General features: G+C 54.8%; 1 protein-coding gene across 2 annotated transcripts; it reads right to left on the bottom strand.

Moving 5' to 3' along the window:
• Positions 1-7,291: 7,291 nt before the first annotated feature.
• HTR3A (5-hydroxytryptamine receptor 3A) lies at positions 7,292-19,193 on the bottom strand. Of its 2 annotated transcripts, XM_044260620.1 has the most exons (10): positions 19,121-19,193; positions 17,225-17,232; positions 16,824-16,967; positions 15,862-15,906; positions 13,896-14,005; positions 12,307-12,476; positions 9,995-10,155; positions 9,396-9,606; positions 9,067-9,288; positions 7,292-7,590 (listed from the first exon to the last, which is right to left on the bottom strand). In XM_044260620.1, the coding sequence occupies exons 1-10, from the start codon at positions 19,185-19,187 to the stop codon at positions 7,292-7,294; spliced, it is 1,437 nt and encodes a 478-aa protein (XP_044116555.1). In that variant the 5' UTR covers positions 19,188-19,193. The 2 variants fall into 2 exon arrangements, with proteins under 2 accessions (XP_044116555.1, XP_044116554.1); XM_044260619.1 differs by lacking the exon at positions 17,225-17,232 and having other exon boundaries at positions 16,824-16,990; positions 19,121-19,187.
• Positions 19,194-22,707: the final 3,514 nt, after the last annotated feature.

The raw sequence follows: 22,707 nt of genomic DNA, 5'->3' as shown, positions 1-22,707 counted from the left end.
TCTTGTACGGGACTCCCTGCTCCCCACCCAAACTGATGGTGTGAGGCCACATAGAAACGGGATATCAGAGATGGTCTCCCTCTGCTGCGGTCCATTCACGGATCCGCAAAGCATGGGCTGTGTTTTGGGTGCCATGTGAGTGGCCAGTCAGACCAGAAACACCTGCCCTTGTAAACTCACAGGCTGGGAGCCAGCCTAAACACTAAGCAAATCGCTCAGCAATAAGTAAGGGTCCTACAATTATTGTAAAGAAATTGGCGGGGGTGTGGAAAGGCTTGTGCCAGCTGAGGCTAAGGTGGTGGGACCAGCCCCATTCACCCTCACGAGGCTTTTGAGGAGGGAGACCTTGGTGGGAATGCTAAACCCAAGAACCAACCTGGATGGCCAATACATTTGAGTTTCATTAGTGAGAACCAGAAAAATGAGTCCTTGGGTGAAAGGGGCAATGGGGCTGGACAGGTCAGCAGAGAGGAGGACAGAACGCAGAGCTGGAGCCTCAGCCATGATTAAGTATCACCTCGATGACACAAGGCTTTCCTGGACCCTAAGCTGCAAAGGTCCTTTGGAGGTCATCCGGTCCATTCTCCTGCCTCTGTGAACTTGCTCCAAGATGGTGGATCTGGAGAAAAGAAGTGATTTCTGACCCCGTTCTGGGTTTAACGCCTCTTGCCCCGCACCACTGTTGGGGAGTTGGGGAGGAGGGCAGAGAGAGGGGCTACCTCAACCTGATCCTGGATCTCTTGCCAGGCTGGGCTCTTGGGCTCACTGCCTTTAAGGCTCGGCTTTCACAGTGTCTTCTCCTAAGTAATAAAGTAACACAGTCAACATCACTGTAAATGATCGCACAAAGGAATATCGCCTACTAGGAAGTATATTTCTTTTTTTTTTTAATTTTATTTATTTATCAGAGAGAGAGAGGGAGAGAGCACAGGCAGACAGAATGGCAGGCAGAGGCAGAGGGAGAAGCAGGCTCCCTGCTGAGCAAGGAGCCCGATGTGGAACTCGATCCCAGGACGCTGGGATCATGACCTGAGCCGAAGGCAGCTGCTTAACCAACTGAGCCACCCAGGCGTCCCAACTAGGAAGTATATTTCTTACATCGTATTAATTAAATGGGTCTGAGGGCACCACACCTTGTTTGCTGGGCAGGGGTCTGGGCAGGAAGCTTCTAGGTTTATACTTAAAAGCAATAAGAAAACTGTAGCTAAAATCCATCAAGCCGTTACTTTGTGCTGGACCCTTTCCTTGGGTTGGCTCTTTTAATCCTCGGTAACAGTCCTGCCAGGCAGGTGCTGTGATTGTGCAGATTGTACGGGTGAGGAAAGTAAATTAAGAGGTTTGCACAAGCTCTCACACAGTTGTAGACAGGATGGTGCAGTTCCCCAGAAGATGTCCCCTTCCTAGTCCGTTCCCCAGAAGATGTCCCCTTCCTAGTCCCCAGCCTGTGGTCGCAACGCACTACAAGGGAAAAGGAACTTGGCCGCTATGATGAAGTTAAGGGTCTGGAGATGGGGAGATGATTCTGGGTTTTCCAGGTGGGCCCACTGTACCCATAAAGGTCTTTGTAAGAGAAGGAAGCAGAAGAGTCAGGGAAGGAGATGGGACAAAGCAGAGAGGTCTGGAGCTACTCCAGTCCTGGCTTTGGAGATGGGGAAGGGGCAGCAAGCCAAGGAATCCTGGTGGCCTCTAGAATCTGAAAAAGGCAAGACAGCAGATTCTCTCCGAGAGCTTCAACAAAGAACACAACCCTGATCTGGGGCTTCTGACCTTCAGAACCGCGAGATAATACACCTGTGTGTTTAGATTAGTCGTTTGTTACAGCATCAGGAGGCTGATCTCACCTGCTAGCATGTGGCAGCAGCAAAGATCTGGGCTTTGTGCTGGGATGGGTAAAAACGTCCTATCGTCCCCCACTATTTGGGACCAACTTCACCTCTTTACTGCTGACCCCAGAGCGGAGAGACGAGTATCTCCATGTCCCAGCCCCCTGTCGGACCACTGGCCCCCAACTAGCTCCTGCTCTAGGCAGAACCTTCCTCTCACCTGCTTTTCCTGGGACCCTTGAGAACCATCTCAACCAGTTGGGCGTGGGCTGAGTTTGGGGCCCTGGTGACCCGGGCAGCAGAGAAATGCCGAGAGTCCTCCATGAGCCTGTACATGCATGGGTTTGGCTAAAACAGCGTCCTCACTCCCGGGGACCAGTATCTTCACTGCAGAGAGCTGAAGAGAGACAAAGTATGTGGCTTAGTGTGGACACAGAAGCAAGAGGGTCAGCTCCTCAGGGATCTGTGTGGTCACAGGTGTGTGACGGTGCGGGAGCAGTGGGACAGCCTCTGCCCAGAGCATCAAAACAGGGCACCTAGCACTCTGGAATAAAAGGGCTGGCCTGGAAGGGGGCTTCAGAGACCCCTGGGAAGCAGCAAAGGGGTGATAAAATGGTTCAAGGCCTCTCCATAGAATTTCTGGACTTTGCTGCCACCTTGTGGACAGACTTCAGAATGACAAGGTTGTGGTTCCCTTTGGCCAAAGCTGTACATCCCATTCCAGGCCTTAGGCTACATCTAAGACTTGAGGGTGGGGTTCTCCCAGACACGCGGAAGTGAATCCCCAGGTTCCCACAGTCCCCGCTGTCATGCGGATGGTGTGTCTCTTTGCTAACAGTTTCGTTCTCTTTGCAGACAGGGACATGGTGGAGTGGAATGGGAGAGACCTAGTCAGGATCAGATTAGGCGAATTCAAAGATGTGGTTTTGAGGAGGAACTTGGTGCAGAGGAGCTGGGAATGTGCGTCCTGAGGGAGGGGGACAGTAATGGGAGTAAAAGAGATGCAAAGGTACGGGCACAGAGGTCTGAATCCAGCCTGGGAACTTGAGCTCCCACTAGCCTTACGGTGAGTGACTAGCTCACCTCGCCCTGCCCGTCTCTGAAATGGGACGGATGAGAAGGACAAAGGCGTCATCTCCAGTCTCCCTGGGGAGAGCTCTACCCATGCAGAGCATGATGTGAGGAGACGGAGGAAGGGCTGATAGTGCCATGAGCCATCTCTCAACTCTAGCCTCGCGCTTTCCTGGGTTTCTCCCCATGTTGGGGCACAGCGCCCACGATACCAATAGGCCAGGTGCTAATATGATCCCCACTTTGCGGACGAGAAGATGGAGGCATAGAGGAGTTCCCGTCCCCGTTTCACAGCGGGCGTGGGATGGGGGCCGAGTCACGAGTCTGTGGCTACTACCCTGAGCACCCACAGTGCCCCCAATAACTATGTTGCAGAAAGGAACGGGACTGGCCTGTGCAGGGATTGGGCTCCTCCAACTAGAGCTCTGACAGGGGAAACTGAGGCAGATCTTTCCGCCCTGGTCTGTCCCTTCCCAACCTAGGTACAGGGCTCTTTCTTTCAAGGCTGCTCAAAAATTAGATTCTGTTCCTTCCCTTTCAGACTCCCAATCTAATCCCTGTCAATGTGATTATCAGGAAGTTCTTGCTACAGTCTAATCTCACACTTCTTCCAGCAGGTCAAGTCCATTTATATAAAGTCCCAGAGAGAAGAGAGAGAAAAAGGGGCTGTGTTTCAGAGAGGGGTATTCTTGGTCTCTAAACCATGGTTTAATTCTCTAACCATGACAGGGCTGGCCAATCACAAGCATTAATGGGAGAGCTTAAATTATAGAGGACCAAGTTAGCGAAAAGAAAAGAAAAAAAAAAAATCCCACCCAACTCCCAGCCACTGGGACTTGCAGCTGATAGGTAATTATCTGCTGTTTGTGCGCAGTTAGGGCTCCCCGGCCCTGACTGGTCAGGACGGACAGTGTGGGCCAGGGGGCGGGGGCAAGGAGTTGGTGTTGGGTCAAGACAATTGTGGGGGGCCCATCCAGACCCTTCTCTACTTCTTCCCCCCCCCCCCCCCCCCCCGCTTCCACCCTCTAATCAGAGAGGAGCTGCCCTCTTTGCCCACCACCCCTCCCCAAACACTCGGAGGAGAGAGGGAGTGATTAGCATGGGGCATTGTCCCCGGATAATGGGCCCCAGCTGCCGCATGAAAGCAGAGACAAAGCGCCTGGCCGCTCCACGTGCATTATCCCCTCGTTAAATCTCTGTTATTAGATTAGATTCAAAACGTATTGATTCAGAGGCTGAGGGGAGGTGGGGGGAGGGAGGAAAAGCTGGCTGGTGATTGCTGAACCCCACCCCTCCCCAGGCTCCCTCTGCCTTCACCCCACCGGGGAACTTTCCCTCTCTCCTGTTCTCTTAGAGAAATCTCCCGTATCCTGACTCTGAGCCCAGCTCCTCTCCCTGGACTGTCCTGGAAACCAAGGGAGGTCTACTCGTGTCAGGAGGCCTGAGGTCACTAAGCCCAGGTTGCTACTGACCTGGCGGAAAGGCAGCCTCCCCAATGGGACGGTGTTAGCGGGCTCCAGCCACGAATCCAGAGGGCTGGAAGGGTTCACGCTGGCCACTTTCAAGACCTTCAGTGGGATCTTTGGCACAGACATGACAGGTTTGGAAAACAGGGTGAGTGGGAAAAGAAGGTGGGAGCAAAAGTCTTGTGGGTGGCGAGGGAAGGCCGCAGGAGAGGAGTGGAGTGAAGACAGAGAACCAGCAAGCTTCTCAGAAACACTTCCAAAGACATAGGTGGTTTCGGGTTTTCTCATGAGAGGCAAAGAGCTGAATCAGCAGGAGGAAGGAAGGGAGCAGGTTCTGGGAGACAGAACAGGTGGGAAGGAAATTCTGGATGTTCTCATATCCCAGACAGGGTAAAGGTCTCCTTGGGAGAAGACCAAGATCGGTATTGACGAACGAGAGGTAGTACACTGGGGGTTCTCTGGCCCCAGGCCTCAGTTTCCTGTCCCTGGGCAGCACAGTTAGGATGCCGGATCGATGAGCTGATTGGCTGTGGCTAGTGGGGCAGAAGATGTTACACGTGGCGGCTCATTCTCAAGGTGGTTAATTGGCTGCCTCGATGTTGGGCTCTGTTGCCCCATTGATTGTGGGTGAAGGGTGGGGAGGGGGGAGATGAGGAATCGATAGGTTGATTAGTGTCTTACTAGCTCTCAGGTCGGACACTTCGTCAATAGCCACCCACTTACTGACCAGTGGTGCATCGACAGTACTGGCCTGTCCATCTTTCTCTCTATCCTGAGGCATAAGAACCAGCTGATGGCAAGAACCAGCCCCACCAAATCCTACTGGAGTGGGGAAACTTTTGCTCCCAAGACCAGGCTCCAAGTATGAGCTTCCAACACCATTCCGAAAGGGCCCAGTCTCTGCTCAGTGGGATGCAAGAGCTGTGATGCAGCCAATCCCCAGCGCCCACAGTCTCCTGCTTTCTGCTGGAGGTCCCTGATATCCGCCCCCAAACAGAACAAAGATAAATTTAAATCCCTAATTAACAGCAGAGGTACATATGTCTGGGGTGGAAATAACAGGGGAAACTTCATTCCCAATTCCCCCTTAAGAACGAGCAACCAGTTAAATAATATTTAATGAGTTCATTTTGCATGTTGGGGAACATAGGGAGAAGCTGAGATAAGCTAAAACAGATTCAGTTCCCTTCCACGGTCTGCAGGCTCTCCCAGTCTTAAAGCCCCCGAGGGCCCAAGGTCTGGCGTCCTCCTAGCCTCCCAGGATGGTCTACAGTAGAACTGCACTTTGGGATCACAAGAAGGTATAAGTTCAGGTGTTCCATACTGAAACCCTCATGACTGGCCGGCCCAGAACATTCATCCCAGATACTCCTCCTTTGGGGTCCTTTCCCTTTAGACTGGCAGGTTCAGTCCTTCTCCCCCAAATCTGCCTCTGAGTGACAGGCAGCCTAAAGGCTGGAAAGAGAAAGGGTGGCCCAGAGAAAGAGTCAAGCAAACACTGTGGCACTCAGGTCACTCTTGTCGGATTCTAGCATTCCTCTCCTCTGAACACTTGTCAGATGATGGAGTGAGGGAAACGTAGAGTCGTGGCACTCCTCAGCATGTCTTGTAAACCCTGGTGTTTAGGAGAGGGGACCAGGATATGAGACGTAACACCAAAGACCTTGCACCCAACTCTGCTTCTCTCAACGGTCCTGCTTTTGGGTGAATGTGCCCAGAGCTGGCTGTGGGGAGTTCCCAAAGGAGATAGTTAAACTCAAGTCCTGGCTTTCCTCCATCTGCCAAAGACCAAGACCAGCGAGTGCTGGCCGTGGTGCTGATGTCCCTGCCTCCACCACGGGATCTGCTAGCAGGGAGAGAGTGTTCTCCCAGCTTCGCCCAGAGACCAGGAGCCAGGAATGCTAACAGGACCCTAAGGACACTTCCAGCATCTTCCTAGGGGTTAACAGAACCGACCTTCCGGCTCCTCAGCTTTCCATTGCTAAGTGGTGGTGGTCCTTATCCGCCCACCTTAGATTCTACCTCCAACTGTGTCTTCTTACAGCCCCAAACTTCTGTTTGGTCAACTCCTGATTCACTGGGGGCAGGAATACCCAACAACTGAAACCACGGATAATGCCTCTACCTCCTTTCCACCAGTAACTTTATACTTCTTCTTCCCCCCACCCAGTTGCTGACAAAGCGTTGAGAAGTGAGTCTAGGGGGGCGCCTGGGTCGCTCAGTTGGTTAAGCCTTTGACTCGGGTCATGATCTCACGGTTCTGGGATCGAGCCCCGCATCAGGCTCTCTGCTCAGCAGGGAGCCTGCTTCCTCCCCCCCGCCCCCCACCTGCCTCTCTGCCTACTTGTGATCGCTGTCAAATAAATAAATAAATTCTTTAAAAAAAAAAGTGAGTCTAGGTCTTCACTGTATTCTGTTGCCCCCTCTGCCCTTTTCCCCTCCCCCTGGGTCATCTGACATAACAGGAGTGCTCTGGGAAGTGGCCACAGGTGAGGCGAGGCAGGAGCCATTAAGGTCGGGTCAGCCTCAGGAGGTGCCGTCAGCCCTGCGTGGTAGAGAGCTGGTTTGCCTCGAATCTGAAACCAAGGTTGAGGGAGACGGGCCGAAGTCCAAAGTGCCGAATGCAGGGAGGGGACAAGGGGAAACCGAGGCTTGAGGCATAGATGAATAGAATGAAGGCAGGGGATGCCTGGGTTGGTCCTGATCTGCGGCAGCATGTTTTAAAGCCATGGTAAGTTGGGGGTGGGGGGCGTGGGTGGAAGGGTCTTGAACGCCAAGCGTTCTGGGGAAGTCTCAGCCCTGGTTCAGAGTTGCTGAGACACACTGGCTTTGGACGGGGTCTCCAAGACGTCTGTGGCTCCCTCTGGGCCCTGCGCCCCATCCCGTTCTCACAGCGCCTGACGCCCCGCAGCCCTGCCGGGCCGTGCCCACTCAGGAATACTGCCAGACGGACCACAGGGCGACGAGTGTGACGCTGTAGGCCAGCACCGCCACCAGGTAGAGGCGGAACAGCAGCCTGTCCAGCACGGAGCCCACGCGCAGCCACTCCCGGGCCACCTCCCGGCGCTCCTCCCTCTTCTCCAGGAAGCGCCGGATGGAGGCCAGCTCCTGCAGCAGCCCTCGGACTGCCAGCGAAGCCTCCCGCGGTGCTGGCGGGGGGCTGTCTCGGCCCCTGGGGGTCTTCTCCAAGTCCCAGGGGTCTCCCAAATGGCTGCAGTGGTTTCCCACGTCTGGAAAAAGGGGAGCGCATTGGCAAAGGAGGGAGCGTGAAGACCATCCCTTCTGCTTCCGCGGTGGCTTGGAGAAATTGTTACGAACAGTTTTGGACAGAAAGGCTATAGAGGTTAACTCCCCTATCTGTGGAGCCACCACGTGACTTAAACAAATAAGGAAAGCAACAGCGTTGGCGACTCTCCCGTACCCTCTCACTCACAACCTCCGTCCTCCCCGCAGGTCACCGAGATCGTGACTCTGGTGCTCATTTCCTCCCATGCACGTTTTTAAAGGCCTGGGCTTCCTCCAGCAATTTGATATTATTTCATTTGAGCCTCATAGCCCATGAGAGAGGCTGGGTAGGGGTGATAATTACTTGCACATTTTACAGGAAGGGGCTAAAGCGCACAGAGGGTCAGTGAGGAGCCTGTGGTCACCCCCAGGACATCATTTAAATGTGAGGCCACCAAGGCCTAAGGCATCTGGGCTGTGAATCCGCAGCCCTCACTGGTAGGCCTTGCTGTCCCCTTCTCCGTGACTCCAACCCTAGGCCTTCTGCACCAGGAAATCTGCCTCCAGCTATGGCCACCTTGCAGGCGAGCAGATAAGCTGGCATGAGGCTGCTGTACCAGCGCATCCATTCAGGGTGAGGTGGGCTTAGGTTAGCCACATACGGTCTGTAAAAGGCCTAGGTCTTGCCAGAGGGGAGGACAAAAGCGGGTGCAGTGGTTAGGAATACCAGCTTAGCAGCCGATGGGCCTGTGTTCTGCTCAGTTCCACCAGTTCCTGGTGCTATGACTTAAGGGCAAGCTATTTGACCGTAAGCCTCTGTTTCCTCATTTGACAAATGAGGATGGGAATGCTATTAGGGGGCCTGAGGATGGCCTGTGGTGGTGCACAGAAGTTACTCATGCCTGGCCCAAAGCGCTCGACAAATACATCAATGAGCCACAACGAACCCCGCCCACCACCACCAGGTAGTGGCTGTAACGAAGTCTCAGGGAAAACTAATGCCACAGTCCGTGTCCCCAGCATCCCCATCTGTCTCATAGGTGTTTGAAATTCAAAGGGGCCTGGTCTCTGAGCTGATGGACTGCAGGAGTTTTGGCGATCCTGCTGCAGACCTCGCCCTGCTGGGGAAGAAGTCCCCTTGCTGTCTCAGGAGCACACATTTGCTCCCTGTTAGGACCCATCTCGGAGAAGGGCTCTTCTCAGCCCCGAAATCTCAGCTCCCAATGTGCTCTGCCCCTGGAAGTCCTTCCTTCTCCCTACCCATCCCCGGGATGATGAGAGGAGGTGAAGGCATCACCACTGATGCCTGCAGCTGAACTCCGCTGCCTTCCCATGAGGCCGGGGATGGGGGGTCATGCACAGGACAGTACCCACTTCTGAGGCCCGCCCAGACCCTGGCATATCCCGCCACGGCAGCCAGAGGCTCTACACCAAGTCCCCAGGCCCAGGCCCCGGTGTGGGAACCTCCCTCCTTCTCTCACCTGTGCAGTCGTCCGTCTTGGTGGCTGGGGAGGTGACTAGAGGCCTTTGAGAAGCCGGCTGCTCCCCGAGGCAAAGGAGATGGGCCACCCGCTCCAGAACCAGGTGCCGTAGCCAGGCGGGCACGGGCTGCTGCAAGTCCTGCTTGTGCACCAGCCGCACGATGAAGATGGTCTCAGCCAAGCTCACCACCAGCAGCGCCATGCACACGACGAAGTAGACTCCTGCGCACACGGGGCGGGGGTGCGGGACACACAGCGCAGGTGGGAGGGGCTGGTTTCTCGGTTCCTCGGCCACACTGCACACGTGCCCCGGTGGGGGGGGGGCTTACCAATGAGGGGAGTGCCAATGGCTGTGGCCGGCAGCGTGTCCGACACGATGATGAGGAAGACGGAGTAGCCCAGGAGGAGCGTGATCTTGAAGGAGACCCTCTCGCCGCTGTCTGGAGGCAGGTAGAAGCCCACGATGTCCATGAGCATGAGGAAGATACTGGGCAGCAGCAGGCTGACCGCATAGAACAGGGGCCGCCGGCGGATGACCACCTAAGACCAGGATGGGAGCTGTGGGGGAAAGCTGGGGCAGACGGGCTCTGCGCCCCAGAACCCGCCAGCCCCTCCCGGACCCCCTTGCTTTGTGAGCTTCTGGGCCAGACTGCTGAGAGAGGAGACTGGACCGACCTCACATTCTGCCTCCGGATAGAGGCCTGTGGCGGCCAAGGAGCAGTAAGGGACAGCTTACTTGCATAGGGACACTCCCTACTCCCCACCTACTTCCCTGAAGTTCCAAGGCACGAGTGTGGCCCTTGGGCTAGGGAAAGGGCTGCAGAGCTTCTCCCCTCCAGCCCCCACCCCGTGCCTCCCGGAGTCCACGTGGGTGGATGACCCCCAGCTCCGGTGGTCATCCCCCTGTGCCCACCCCAGTCCCACTCACGTAGAACTTCATTTCTGCATAATGGCTGCTGTCCTCCAAACTGAACTCCCGGAACTGGGTCAGCACGCCCAGAAGCTCCCACTCGCCCTGGTTCATGAAGACGGTCTTGTCGAGCTTCACCTTTTCCGGCAGGCGCCACAGGGAGATGTTGATGTCCTGGACTGAGAGGCAAGAAAGCAAGCCAGCTCTGGAGGCTGCAGACCCTGGGATGGGGCTTAGCTCAAATGAGGTAACAGTGCACACGGTACCCACCTTGGGGAGGAGCAGTAGCGAGGGGAGTGACAGTGTGCATGAAAACACACAGTGAAATGCGAAGAACCAGAACCAAACAAACGACTTATTAGAAAGCCCCCTCTCTCCCTCTCCCTATCTCCTTCTCTGTCTCCCCCCACTGCTGTGCACATCCCCCTTCCAAACCTATGTTTCCATTAGGGTCACCTACTTATGAAATGAACAAAAATCAACATTCTTCACCTTTCCCCAATAGAGTCGCCTGCCCTTAAACGTGATCTAAGGTCTCGGTCAGGTTAAGCATCCAGGTCTTGATTTCGGCTCATGCCATGGTCTCAGGGTCCTGAGATCGAGCCCCACACCCATGCCGAGCGTGGAGCCTGCTTTAGATTCCTTCTCTCCCTCTCCCTTGTCCCCCATCCCCACGCATGCGTGTGCACTTTCTCTCTCAAGAAGAAAGAAAGAGAAAGAGAGAGAAAGGAAAGATAAAGGCGAACTAGGGAAATAAGGGAACCCTTCACTTAGAGAACAGGAGTTCTGCTCGTCTGCACCCCCGCTGGAGGAACGGGTACGTCCTAGAAGGCCGGGAGTGTCCATCACAGCAACATACGAGGAGAGGTACGTGTCCATCAATGAGGAGCAGGCTTACTAAACTGCGATGCCTCCAAACCCCAGACTACCCCATAGCAGACATTTATGGGAAACATGTGAATAGGCACTAACTCGGAAAAACGTCCAAGACCTCTCAGAGTGCAAAGAACCAGGTAGCAGTAGCATAAATGATGCATTTCGTAAAATGAAAGTATATGAAATAAATTTCATGGGCTTTCCACAGATGTGTCTGCCCGTGTATAGGCCAAGCACAGAGAAGGATCTGGAAGAATGTGCCATATGAAGCTTATACTTATAAGAGCTGTGCCGTCCTGGTGTGGGGAGTTTCTGGGGAAGAGTTTGGGACTGAAGGTAGGTAGAGGTCAAAAGTCTAAGATTATTTGTAATTCTGGTTTTTGCCCAAGGAAGTTGTGTGTTACCTTTGTAATGTACAGTTAATGTGATAAAATCAGACAGAAGTGAGGATGCCTTTCTGGCAGGAGTGTGACACTCTCCTCACTGGGATTTACTGAGCCCCTGGCATTCACCCACTAAATAAAAGAGGCCGAGCCCCTTCTTTTGTGCCAGGCACTGTCCTGGGGACCCATCGCTGGGTCAGAAATCGTGGTCCTGCCCTCTCTGGGTTTCTCTCTGCTAGAGAAGCAAACGTTGAACAAGCGCCTACATATGCAATGGAAGTGGGGAGAACAGGGTGCTCTGGAACTGGGCAAGGGGAGACCTCATCTGGGGACGAGCCCGCTTTCCCTGAGGCACTGGGCTGCTGCTGGGTTTGGGCAAGCAGGGGACTTGACTGCAGCAGGAGGTGTTTGGGGGCAAGAGTGGGGCGGGAAGGGGAGCAGGAGATGGAGGAGGAGGAGGCAGGGGGCCCAGGAGAGGAAGCAACCCGGGATAAAGGGAGAGAACAAGGGGCTTCGGGGCCTGGAAAGGAAGGCAGCGGGGCTGGAGCTGAACTCAGGGGAGTGTGCACTGGGTTGAGGATGTTGTAGTGAGTCAAGGGCAGGCCCTGCAAGCCAGGTGAAGGATTCTGTCTCAGGAGTCCCTGGAAGCCACTGAGGCTTTTAAGCTAGAGCTGGGACAAGGTCCGATTTGCATTTTAATAAGTTCTCACCATTTGCTATGGGGAGCATGGATTGGAGGGGACTGGCCAGGAGATTACTGCAGAAGGCGGGGGCGGTGGTGCGTCAGTGGAGAAGACAAGTGAGGGACACTTAGGGCCATGTCCTGTCTTGGCCTACTGAGGGTCCTGCTGCCAGTTTACACAGTCTCATTGGACCCTGGAGACAACTGAGGCAGCAGCAAGGGTAAGCACGGAGCCCTGTCTGGAGGAAGAGGCCAGGCTCAGCGGCATTAAGAAAAGAAGCAGGAAGTGACTTGGATAAAGGAGAGAGCCTCCTAGGGGGTGCCCCCCTCCGCCATGCCCTGTCCCCTCCCATGCCCTGCCCCCTCCCGGAGCCCCGTGCAGCACTCACTGGTGTGCAGCCAGCTGGTGAAGGTCAGGGAGCAGTTCTGCACGTCGAAGGGGAAGTTGTAGATGTCGAGGCTACAGGCGGTCATCACCTGAAGGGGCTTGTAGTTCTGGACCTCGCCGTGATGCCCAACGTACACGTATGGGATACTTGGAGACTTCCCCACGTCCACACTGGCCAGGGAAGAGGGTCAGTTTGGGGGTTCAAGAAGCAGGTCAAGCTCTGGGAGTCTGAAGGTCTCTGAGCAACCCAGCAGGGATAGAAATTCAGGAAGGGTCTGGGCAGCAGGACAACCTGCCCAGTTGCCTTCTCATGTCTTCCAGGCTTTCTTACCTGCCATTGTCAGGGTTACCTTCCAAGCAGGAAAGGGCATTTCTCCTTCATTCCCTTGGCAACCTCGCCACAAAACGCAGGCAGGAAATCCGTGTACCTCACAGCCACTGGCTCTAACACACATGCCCGGTTGTCCCTATGCCACCACCCCCAGCTGGGCAGAGCTTAGTCCCAGGAGTTGGCTCAGTGGCAATGGGCGGTCTCAGTGGGAAATCAGGACCTCAGGTTCCATCCTGACCCGGGCTTCCCTTTGCTCCCCATCCCTAGTAGTCCTTTAAACATGAGAATGATCTTGCCTGGAGGAGAATCAACTAGAGAAATCATGGAGAAGAAATGAGGCAAGGTGGGAAGTTCTGCACTTAGCCCCACTCTCTCGGCAGATCCCCAACCCCTAGGCTCTCCCAAGTGGCCACCGTGGCACGGAATGGCCTGAGCTGGGCGTCCCGAGCCTGTAACCTCCTGTGGAACAAGGCTGAGATGAGAAATCAAGATTCAGGCTGCTTCCCAGTTTAACTGGAGACCCAGCCAGGAACTGGGATCCCTGCGGCCTGAGCGGCGCAGGTCATGGAGCTCCAGGTCAGCTGCCTTTCCTGAAAAACAGAGTGAGTGGGACCCCAGGCATCGGACAACACAGTGTCTACTGAGTAGAAGGCTACTGGCCCTGGGCCCCTTCCTCCTTCCATCTGTCTCCCCCAGGCCTCTCCATGCCCTAGCTCTCAGAAGCCCAGGCAGCAGAGCCTGAAGGAGCCTGAAGGATGGAGGGAACGGATGTTAGCTGGGGGCCCTATGAGACGGTGTTCAGCTGCTGGTAATAAAGGATGGGGGTACCCACTTCTCACTGGGGGTGCAAGCTGGAGCCAGCCAGCCATTGCATGACTTGAAAGGTCTGAGCCTCTCCAGCTCCAAATCGCCCTGTGACCAAGGTGGTGACCCCTGGGGCACTTCACCCCTTTTGGTAACGCAGCTGCCTGTTAACAGTGGGGATTCATTCCTCAGCTTCCCTCCCCCAGGAAGGGGGCCCTCGGACCAAGAAGAGCAAAGTTTCAACATCAGGCATAGAAAAAGGAGTTTTTAAAAAGAAAAGAGAAAACAAACCAACCACAAAGGGGAATTGGGGCCCAAGGCAATTCCTACAGTTCCCTGACAGTTCTGCCAACCTGGGTGGGACCTCTCCTGCCCCGTAGAGCCGTGTCCCCAAGCCCTGTCCCTCCCCAGCCCCGGAGGCACCGGGCAGCCCAGGACTGGGGGGCAGCACTCACAACTCATTGATGAGAATGTCTGGGACCCAGATGTTGTCGGTGGGGACGGACAGCTTGGTGATGTTGTCAAAGTCCTCGGGGTTCCACTGGAGAAACTCGTCAGTCCAGTACTAGGGGAGGAGTGGGGAGGGTCACAGGCAGCCCCCTCCATCTTGGGTGGGGGGGGACATCGGCAACTCGGGGTGACATCACCGCTCATGGGGAATCTGGGTATTGGTGTCCCCGATCACTCGGCAGTACCCGAAAGCCCCCATCTCTGTGCTCACACACTCCCGGCACACAGGTATGACCCGGGCAGATGAAGCCTTGCCCAGGGAAGGCATGCAGCCATCTCTCCTACTTCAACAGCCCAGCCTCCAACTGCGGGATCTTAGACAGATAGCCTCTTGGGTCTTGGTCTGCTCACATGTAAACTGAGATAATAACATGCACCTCACAGGTTAGAGATAGTTACTGTTAAGTTGGGATCAATGCATTGCTCACCATCCTGTCGGAATGACTGATCTAAAATGTCAACTTAATTGTGTCACTCCCTCACTTAGAACTCTAGTCGCCAACTTTCCCCTTGGGATAGAGTTCGACCTCACGGTCTACAATGGGCTGCATCGTCCGACCCCCCAGCATTCTCTCTAGCCTCGTGAATTCTGCTTCTCTGTAGCTTCTCACCTCCGGCCACGGGAGGTGAACGCCCCACATCTCTTCTCACCACGCCCCCACACCGCAACCCCCGTCTTCACCCCTGAGGGAGGTCATCCTCGTCCCTCCAGACTTTACCAAGGCATCTGTCTGCTCCCTTCTCCAGGAATCTTCCAGGACCCCACAGCCCAGGTGGGGTGTTTAGGTGCCTCCTCTGCTCCCGTGGTTGGCCTCTTGTTCTTGCTGCATTCGCGGGTCTGTCCACATGTGGGGGCCCCCTAGACTGTGAGCTCACTGTGGACAGGGCCTGAGTCTAGTTTGCGTCTCTGATTCTGGCCCCTTAGCATAGTCTCTGGAACGTAAGAAGTTGGTGTTCCCTCTCTGATGGACAGACAAGTGACCCTGAGGTCCAGGGGTGGGACCTAAGCCCGAGGTCCCAGGAAAGGAGCTCCAGGCTGCCTTTTTGGGGCTGGGCCCTTTCCCTTGACACAGGTGTGCTCCACAGTGAGAGATCTCTGTGAGGCCAAGGGGCGCCGTCGGGCGGGAATCTGCACTCCCATGTCTTCCTCCACCCCCCCTCTCTGCCCCATGAGCAGGTAGTGGCATAAGCGCATGAGGAGTGGGAGGGGTTTAACTGAGACCCTCATGTACCAGGAACCGGCCCTGTCCTCCTTCCCGTGCTCTCCAGCCACTGGGGTTCCCTCTGGCTCTCACGTCCACCCCCCAGCTCAGGGGCTGCCCGAGCAGACCAGCCCGCGGACAGCAGCCTGCGCTGTTGGCCTCCCTCCCTGCCGGCTCCCCACAGACGTGCTGTAAAGGCCTCAGAGAGTTTCCACCAGCGCCGGAGCGACGTGGGTCAGAAACTGAGTGGGGAGGTGGCCGAGGGGGTGAAGACTCGATGGATGGAGTCACCCCCTGCCAATCGCCCAATTTGGTTATCATTGCATCTGGAATAATAGATGGAAGAACTTTCTAGCAAAGAGAGTTGTCTGAAAGTGCATTTGCTGCCCACCGAGCTCCCGGTCACTATAGATAGTCCATCAACAGCGGCTGGGCAAGTTGTTGTTTGAGATGTTGTGAAAACCCCCCAAAACCAGAGGGGCCTGGAGGATTCCTCCTCCACTGACAGACACGCTTCCTTCCACTGCCAGTCCTGAGATGAGAGGAGCCCAGACTTCTGGGCCTCAAGAGTCTGCTTCCTAACCACTTCCCTCCCTCTCCCTCATCAAGGCCTCTGAGATTCCGGATTCCTTTGAGATGGAGGAATCCTTCCTGGCAGGGGAAGCCCAGATCTCAGGACACGGGGGTGGGCGCGCGGTTGGTGTCTTACCTGCCGGTACCAGATGTAGGTGGTCAGAACCTGGTTCTTCTCATCCTGTGAAGGGAAAGGGAGCTCAGCTTCAGTGGCTCTGGGGGGTGGGCGTCCGCCCTGCACCCACACCCCAACAGGAGCTGCTGCTTTGTGTCCCTAGTTCTTTGGGAAGTGAGAGTGAAGGAGGGGGAAAGGGAGCCAGCCAGGAAGAGGTGGTCTTTTACTAGACACATCTAGAAAGAAACCAATTCTTTAAAAAATTTCACATATATATATTCCATATACATAAAATTTCATATATACATGAAAGTGTTTATATATATATCTTCTACTATTTTCTATTATTATATATATCTTCTACTATTTTCTATTATTAAGCATATTATATGTATACATCTCTTATATTCCATGTATTTTATGTATATAATATACATAACATAGAGATAAGAGGAGACCTATAGACAGTATCTTCTCTCTGTTATATGTTTTTACATATCTGTATGCCTGTATGTCCGGATCTGTATCTCCCTCCTGCCCTAGTGTGCCGGCAAGAGGGACAAGACCACATGGAGAACAAGATTCATCACTGGTTTCGGATTCATTCTGCAACAACCCTTCAGCAACACCTGCCATGTATGGGGGCGCACGTAACACAGCTTGGGCCTAGAGAGGAACAGGGCAGTTTGAAGCCTCACAGCACTCACACGGAGACGTGGTGACCATGACACACTGAGTGGAAAGTGGGTCTCTAGCCATAAGGGTCGGGAGAGACAGACACACAGGTGACCCCGTTCTCTGGTTTGGGCAGCTGTGCAGGCGTTGGGTGACATCGTCTGTCCTGACACGGGTCTGTGCCAGGTCACAGGTACTCTGAGTCCTTGAATGGCCACTGTACCGCCCAGGGGGTGACTTGGCCTTCCATGGTCTCCCACCCCTAAAGGTCTACCTCCAAGCGGGGCTGGTTGGGGCCCAGTGCTCACCACGCTGAGGATGGCATAGATAATGACGTCGATGGCCACGGTGGTGGGCTTCCTCCAGTCCCGCACGGGCCGCACGCCCTTCTCGTAGTTGGCCATAAGGTGATCCGATAGCCTCAGCAGAGCTGGCCTGGAGCTGTTCTGGGCCTGGAGGGGCCTCCAGTGCTCAGCTGGGGAGAACAGTTCACAGTGGGCCTCAGAGCCTGAGGCTTCCCCCAGTTCTCTTGCCCTGGTTTGAAAGCTGTTAAGAGAGAGATATCTCCACTATTTCCATCTCAGATCCCCAGGTCTGCCCACTGACTGAAATTCCCATGATTGGGACATTTTGTCTCCAGAGACAAACAGATCTGAAGCTATTGTCTCCTCAGGGTGACAGGTACGCTCCTGTATGTGAGGGGGGGTGCTCGCCTGGCTGCAGAGGCCGGGCCACAAGACAGGTGAGGTCTAAGAAGGCCAAGGGCTGAGGAGGGCTGAGAGCAGGTACAAGCTCAGAGGCAGCGGCGTGTGGGGACGGACGAGGGGCCCTGGGGAGCCAGGGAGGAGCGGCCCCAGGACGTGGTACCGGGGCTACAAGAGGAAAGGCGGCTCCAAGCACACAATCTCTAAGCCCCAAGGTCCGCATGAGGGTTTGCCTCGGTGTCTGCCCTTGGCTCCCTGACCCCAGCCTGCTACTGACGAGGACAGAAGGGAGCCATTCCAGGAACGCTGGCGTTCCTTTCCCTTCCTGCGGAACCCCCCCTCTCAGCCTCAAACACATGCTCCCGGGGGCGGGTTGGGCAGGACTCCTTCAGAGGCGTCCTGCTCTGCTCTGTGGGCAGATCTGGTGAAGATAGGAAGAGGGTTAGGTGTGGGGTGGACAGGAAGTGGGGAGAAACCAAGTTGTCCCCAGAGCCGGAGGCCTAGAGGGACCAGAGAGTGGTGAGAAAACCCAGCTTCTAGGCCTCGCCCCATTCTATGGGGGTTTCATGTGTACCTGTCAGCCCTCTGGGAAATAGAAGCATTTCCTGAGCGATGCCAAGAAGTATGAAGGTGAAAGGCACAGGGGAGAGAAGGGGAAGGCCCCAGGGGGCCAGGATGTGGGCCGTGAGAGGAAGAGCAGGGTGCCGCCTGGGTCATTGCCCCGGCAGGTGCCTCTCCCTGCCCTGTCCCTGATAAACTCTCCGTTTCCCTCAGAATGACAGAGAAGAGCAGAGAGAGGCAGGAGGCCAGAGACCATTTACTGAGTGTCTCCTGTGGGATAATCTCAGGGAACATATTATTCAATTCGATCTCAAGCAGCCCCCTGGGGCAGCTGTCATGACAGCATTGTTGACAGAGAAGAGTCCCCAAGGCTCAGAAAGGTGGGTCCTGGGCCCGCGAGTGGAGGAAAAGAGATTCAAATTCCCGTCTCTGTGTGTCTTACCAGACGGGGCCCCGCAGGACTCGGGGCGAAAAGCCGTTGCTGGAAGGGATTGCACTTCTCTTCAGCCAGGGAAGCCCCAGACCAGGGTCTTGACAAGCAGCCTGGGGCGTTTGTCCCTCTGAACTTCCCCAGGGACAGCTCAGGAGAGGAAAACCATCGTGTGTTTAAGCTCTTCCTATCCGTCCAGCCCCGAGACGGCATCCTAACTGTGCTCCGGCCCCAGCTCCGTCCTAGCTCTGGATGGGGAGATGACCTTCCGGAATGGGGAACCGATATTGTTTGTAGCCAAAGGAAGCAGATCCTTTGGTGACCCCAACCCGGGAAGGCAGGCAAGTGTGGGTGGGGGAATGTGAAAAGTTTGGTGTCATTGGAGGTTTGTTCCGGAAGGGAACTTTGGGAAAGGAGGCCCCGGGAACCCATGCAATAAGACTAGGGAAGTCGAGGAAAGATGACTGTTTGCTCTGGTCTCCACTCTGTTGCAAAGGCACTGTGTGACCTTGAGTGAATGACTGCCCCTCTCTGGACCCCTGCATTCCCACTGACAACAAGAAGGGGTACACTGCATCAGCTGCAAGGAACCTTGCAAGTGTCATTCCATGAGTCTAGGGCAGGGCAAAGGACAGAGAAGCCCCTCTCTGGCCGCTGGGTACCGGGCTGCTGCTGGGTCCCTCTCAGCAGGTCTGGCGCCTCACCCACACTCAACCGCCCCAACTTTGGAGGCAGACCCCAGTCCCTTCAACTCCTCTCATGCTCACCTGCGGCAGGATCCCTGACTCTCCTGCAGCAGCACCCTCCCCCAAACCCTGCTTCCCTCAAGCCCTGGGGGAATCAAGCCTCCCCGCCCCCGCCCATGTCTGCAGGGGTCAGCAAGTCGTATGTGCGTGACCGGTCCCCTTACCTTCTCCCTGTGCCAGGAGCGTGGGCAGAAGCAAGGCCAGCAGTGCCTGTGGCACCCACAACAGCATGGTGAGCTCTCCCGGGTGTGGGGTGCTGGGCCTGAGCCCGGGGTGAGTCGTGCCAGGGAGCAGCCTGCCTGCGCGCTCCCGGCCTCGTGTGTCCCAGCCCGCCTGCCTCTCCGGCCGCTTTCCACACCTTCTGAGGCTGCTGCCTCACGGAGCCCCGCCACTGGGGTTGGGCGCCGCCAGGTTTTCCTGCAATCAGTTCTTCTGCTGGATCAGGTTTCAGGGCGGGAGGGAAGGAGAGGGAGCCAGTGAGAAAGGAGCCCGCCCAGCTGATGTCATGGGGCCGGCCAGCCAGCCAGGTGGTCTGGCCAAATTCCCCAAGGAGTAACTGGGAGTAACTTCAGGAGCCCTCGGAAGGAGGGTGCGTCTGTCTGCGGGGAGGTGCTCGGGCTCCTGCCTTCATTTACGTCCAGTGTGGTTTCATCACATGGGGCGGGGGGCAGGGAGAGGTGAGGTGGTGGGGGCAGGGAGGGGAGAGGCCAGGCTGTGGGAGCAGGAAGGCTCTTCTTTTACACCACGCGGGGGATGAGAGCCCCTAGCCAAGCAGGTGACCGGGCATCTCTGCAGACAGAGGAAGGTTAGCCCATGTCTGCTCTTTTGTCCTTATCGAACTATTCATCTATTTTTTTTCATCTAAATATGTAAATTTAAATATTTAAGTAGCAATACATATATGTATCTGTAGTTTATACTATGCAAATATATTAATATATTTAATATATACAAGAATATGTTCTAAAAATATAATAGTACCACATGCTTATTCTAGAAAAATATGAAGAAAAACTAAAAATCGTCCGTGGGCTTCCTTACTACCCAGACACAGCCCCTGTTAATATTTGGCTGTGTATTGCCCTACTATTTTCTTCTGGGATCTGTATGCAGTGAAGTCAATACACCAAGCATTTAACTTTGCGCCCCACTCCTTTCTTTGCTTTAATATCAATTCATAAGCATTCTCAACACTTATCTTTGAAATGTTTTCCTCGAAGGAGTGTTTCTCTTTCCTTTGTAAATCGAATTGGAAATGATCTGGCCCTCAGATCCCCAACTGTGTGCCCACAAAATTGTCAGAGAAGAGTATCGCTGTGAGTTGGAGTGAATCCCACTCCCACATCACCATTTGGAGTAGAAGCGGACATTTCCACCTCGAGTGCGTTCAAAGCACAATGCACTTGTATTCAGATCATGGCGCGCCTCAGTCGCAAAACATTTTTATGCCTTTCACTTTTTTTTCCAGTTGAGTTTAAGTGTGACATAAGCCAGGAAACCTGGAGGAAGGAGTTTTCTGAATTGCAATTAAGTTAAAAAAAAAAATCACCTTGGGCAGGGATGAGTCCTTTTTGGCTTTGTCTGGATTTTCCCCCTTATTCATGCACAGGATGGAATCTGCATTTAGCACTATACCTTTCACCAGTGGAGTCCCCTCCTATGGCTCTGAGCCAGAGTCTGGTCCTGGAATGTTCAGTCAAGCTCAAGGAGGTTGGGCTACACTTTTCTTAAGTCACATGCTTCCTCACTGCACAACTCAGAAAAACCAGGAAAATCATCTCCAGAATTTCCTTTTAGAGGAATGGAGATGGGGGCAAGTGGAAGGAGAAAATAGGCACCCCAAAACTTCTAAGGAATTTAGAGAGCCAGACCCCGCCACCCCAGAATGAACGTATCCAGACTCCCAGCTTGACAACTGGAGAAGGCAAGGCCAGAACCAGGCTGCCCCCAGGCCTCCAGGCTGAGGTCTTGAAGGGGCTCCAAATTAGGAGGGGCACTTGTAGACCTCTAAATGCATCCTGGGGCCCAGCACCTGGAGTGATCCACAAAGATTCTTGGGCTCAAGCTCACCTCCGTTTTTGGCCACTGCCACTTAGAAATCTGCTGCAAATTTCTAGGACTTTTCCTTTTGCTGAGCATTATAAAACCTGCATATGGCATTATACCATTCCCTGATGGGATGTCTTCATATGGCATTACCAGGTTCAGTGCTTAGAATAAACAATATTTAGCTGTCCCCTTGCATGCCCTAACTGCTGCCCCAATGCCCCATTTTGTCCTTCCTGAGGTTCCCTGTGTGCACTCACGAGGCACTCCCTCGTCTCTTGCTCCCAGCTGAGACCAGTGTAGCCTGGAGCCCACGCCTGCCACAGAGCCAAGTCATCTGGAGACAGAGAGCAGGAAGGAGCCTCTGGCCCTGAACCTGTTGAGTGAGATGCAGAACAAAGGCAGGGTGCAAAGAAACAGAAGGTAAGACTACAGGAAAAGGGAGATCTGGAGAAGGAGAGAGGAGAGAAGTAAAAAATAAAAAAAAGGGGCACCTGGGTGGCTCAGTGGGTTAAGCCTCTGCCTTCGGCTCAGGTCATGATCTCGAGGTCCTGGGATCGAGTCCCGCATCAGGCTCTCTGCTCAGCAGGGGGCCTGCTTCCCTTCCTCTCTCTCTGCCTGCCTCTCTGCCTCTTTGTGATCTCTCTCTTTCTGTCAAATAATAGATAAAATATGAAAAAAAAAAGATGAGAAAAGAGAACATTGGCAGGAAACTGAGAAAGAAAAGAAAGCTAGGAGTAGAAGACCAGGAGAAAAGGAGACACAAAGAGGGACGCAGAAGGAGGAAGAGAAGGCTGCAGGAGAGGCTGAGCTGGGAAGCAGGGGGGTGGGGGTGGGGTGTGGACTGAATGGGGCTGACCCTCCGACACTGTGGGGGGGCGTGTGCCAAGACCCACGCAGGGGCAGCGAGAAAGCCTGGAGGCCCTGTGCTCTGAGCCCGAAGCCTTCGTTTCTGCACTGAGCTCCTGGAATCCTCTGGGACTGTCCAAATGAGCTGGGGGTGGGGTGGGGGGAGAGGATGTCTTGGTACAGTGTGTGCATTAGAGAATTAGCTCCCTAGGTAATGGGATTAGAGCGAGCCGGGCAGGCCGAGGCCTGGAATGGAGATGTATTGCCTGTGTGCCTCTCCGATGTGGCTGCAACGAAGCTTCCCCTGAAGAAATTTCCCATTAATGGATTTGATGGCACAACAGACAGGGGGCAGCTGGAGCTGTGGCCAGTGGCGGGGTGTAAATTGCCTCCGATGAAACTGCGGAGTCACTTTTGTCCCTTTTAAACAAGATAAAAATTAGTGCGAGGCCTTGATGAACTCCCCTTGGCCGGTGGGGACGAGGGAAAAGCAAGAGGGCTGGCTAATTTGATTCCGAGCTCTGTCTGCAGACGGCTGGGCTCCTCCCAGGGAGCGGAGGCAGACGCGCAGATGGCAGCGGGCCAACGTGCGGACTGAAAAGCCCCAAGAATGCAGGACCTGTAGCCCAGGGCCTTCCGTTGTGCTCCCAACACCGTGGCAAGCAAGACCGGGCTCACACGTGTGCTTGGGGCTTTCCAGAAGTCAATCAGCCTGGGTCTACACCCTGGAAAGAGCTCTGTGTCATCAGGTGCTTACGAGCCCGGGCTCATGCCGGCACACACTGCCCTACCCTTTACCACGGGGCTTGCTCCCATTTTCCAGGTGAAAATACAGAGCCCAGAGGGCCTCCGTGAC

Source organism: Neovison vison, chromosome 7, assembly GCF_020171115.1.
Source record: "Neovison vison isolate M4711 chromosome 7, ASM_NN_V1, whole genome shotgun sequence".
NCBI lineage: Eukaryota > Metazoa > Chordata > Mammalia > Carnivora > Mustelidae > Neogale > Neogale vison.
Note: the sequence above shows the minus strand (reverse complement) of the source record. Positions and strands in the feature narration are given on the sequence as shown.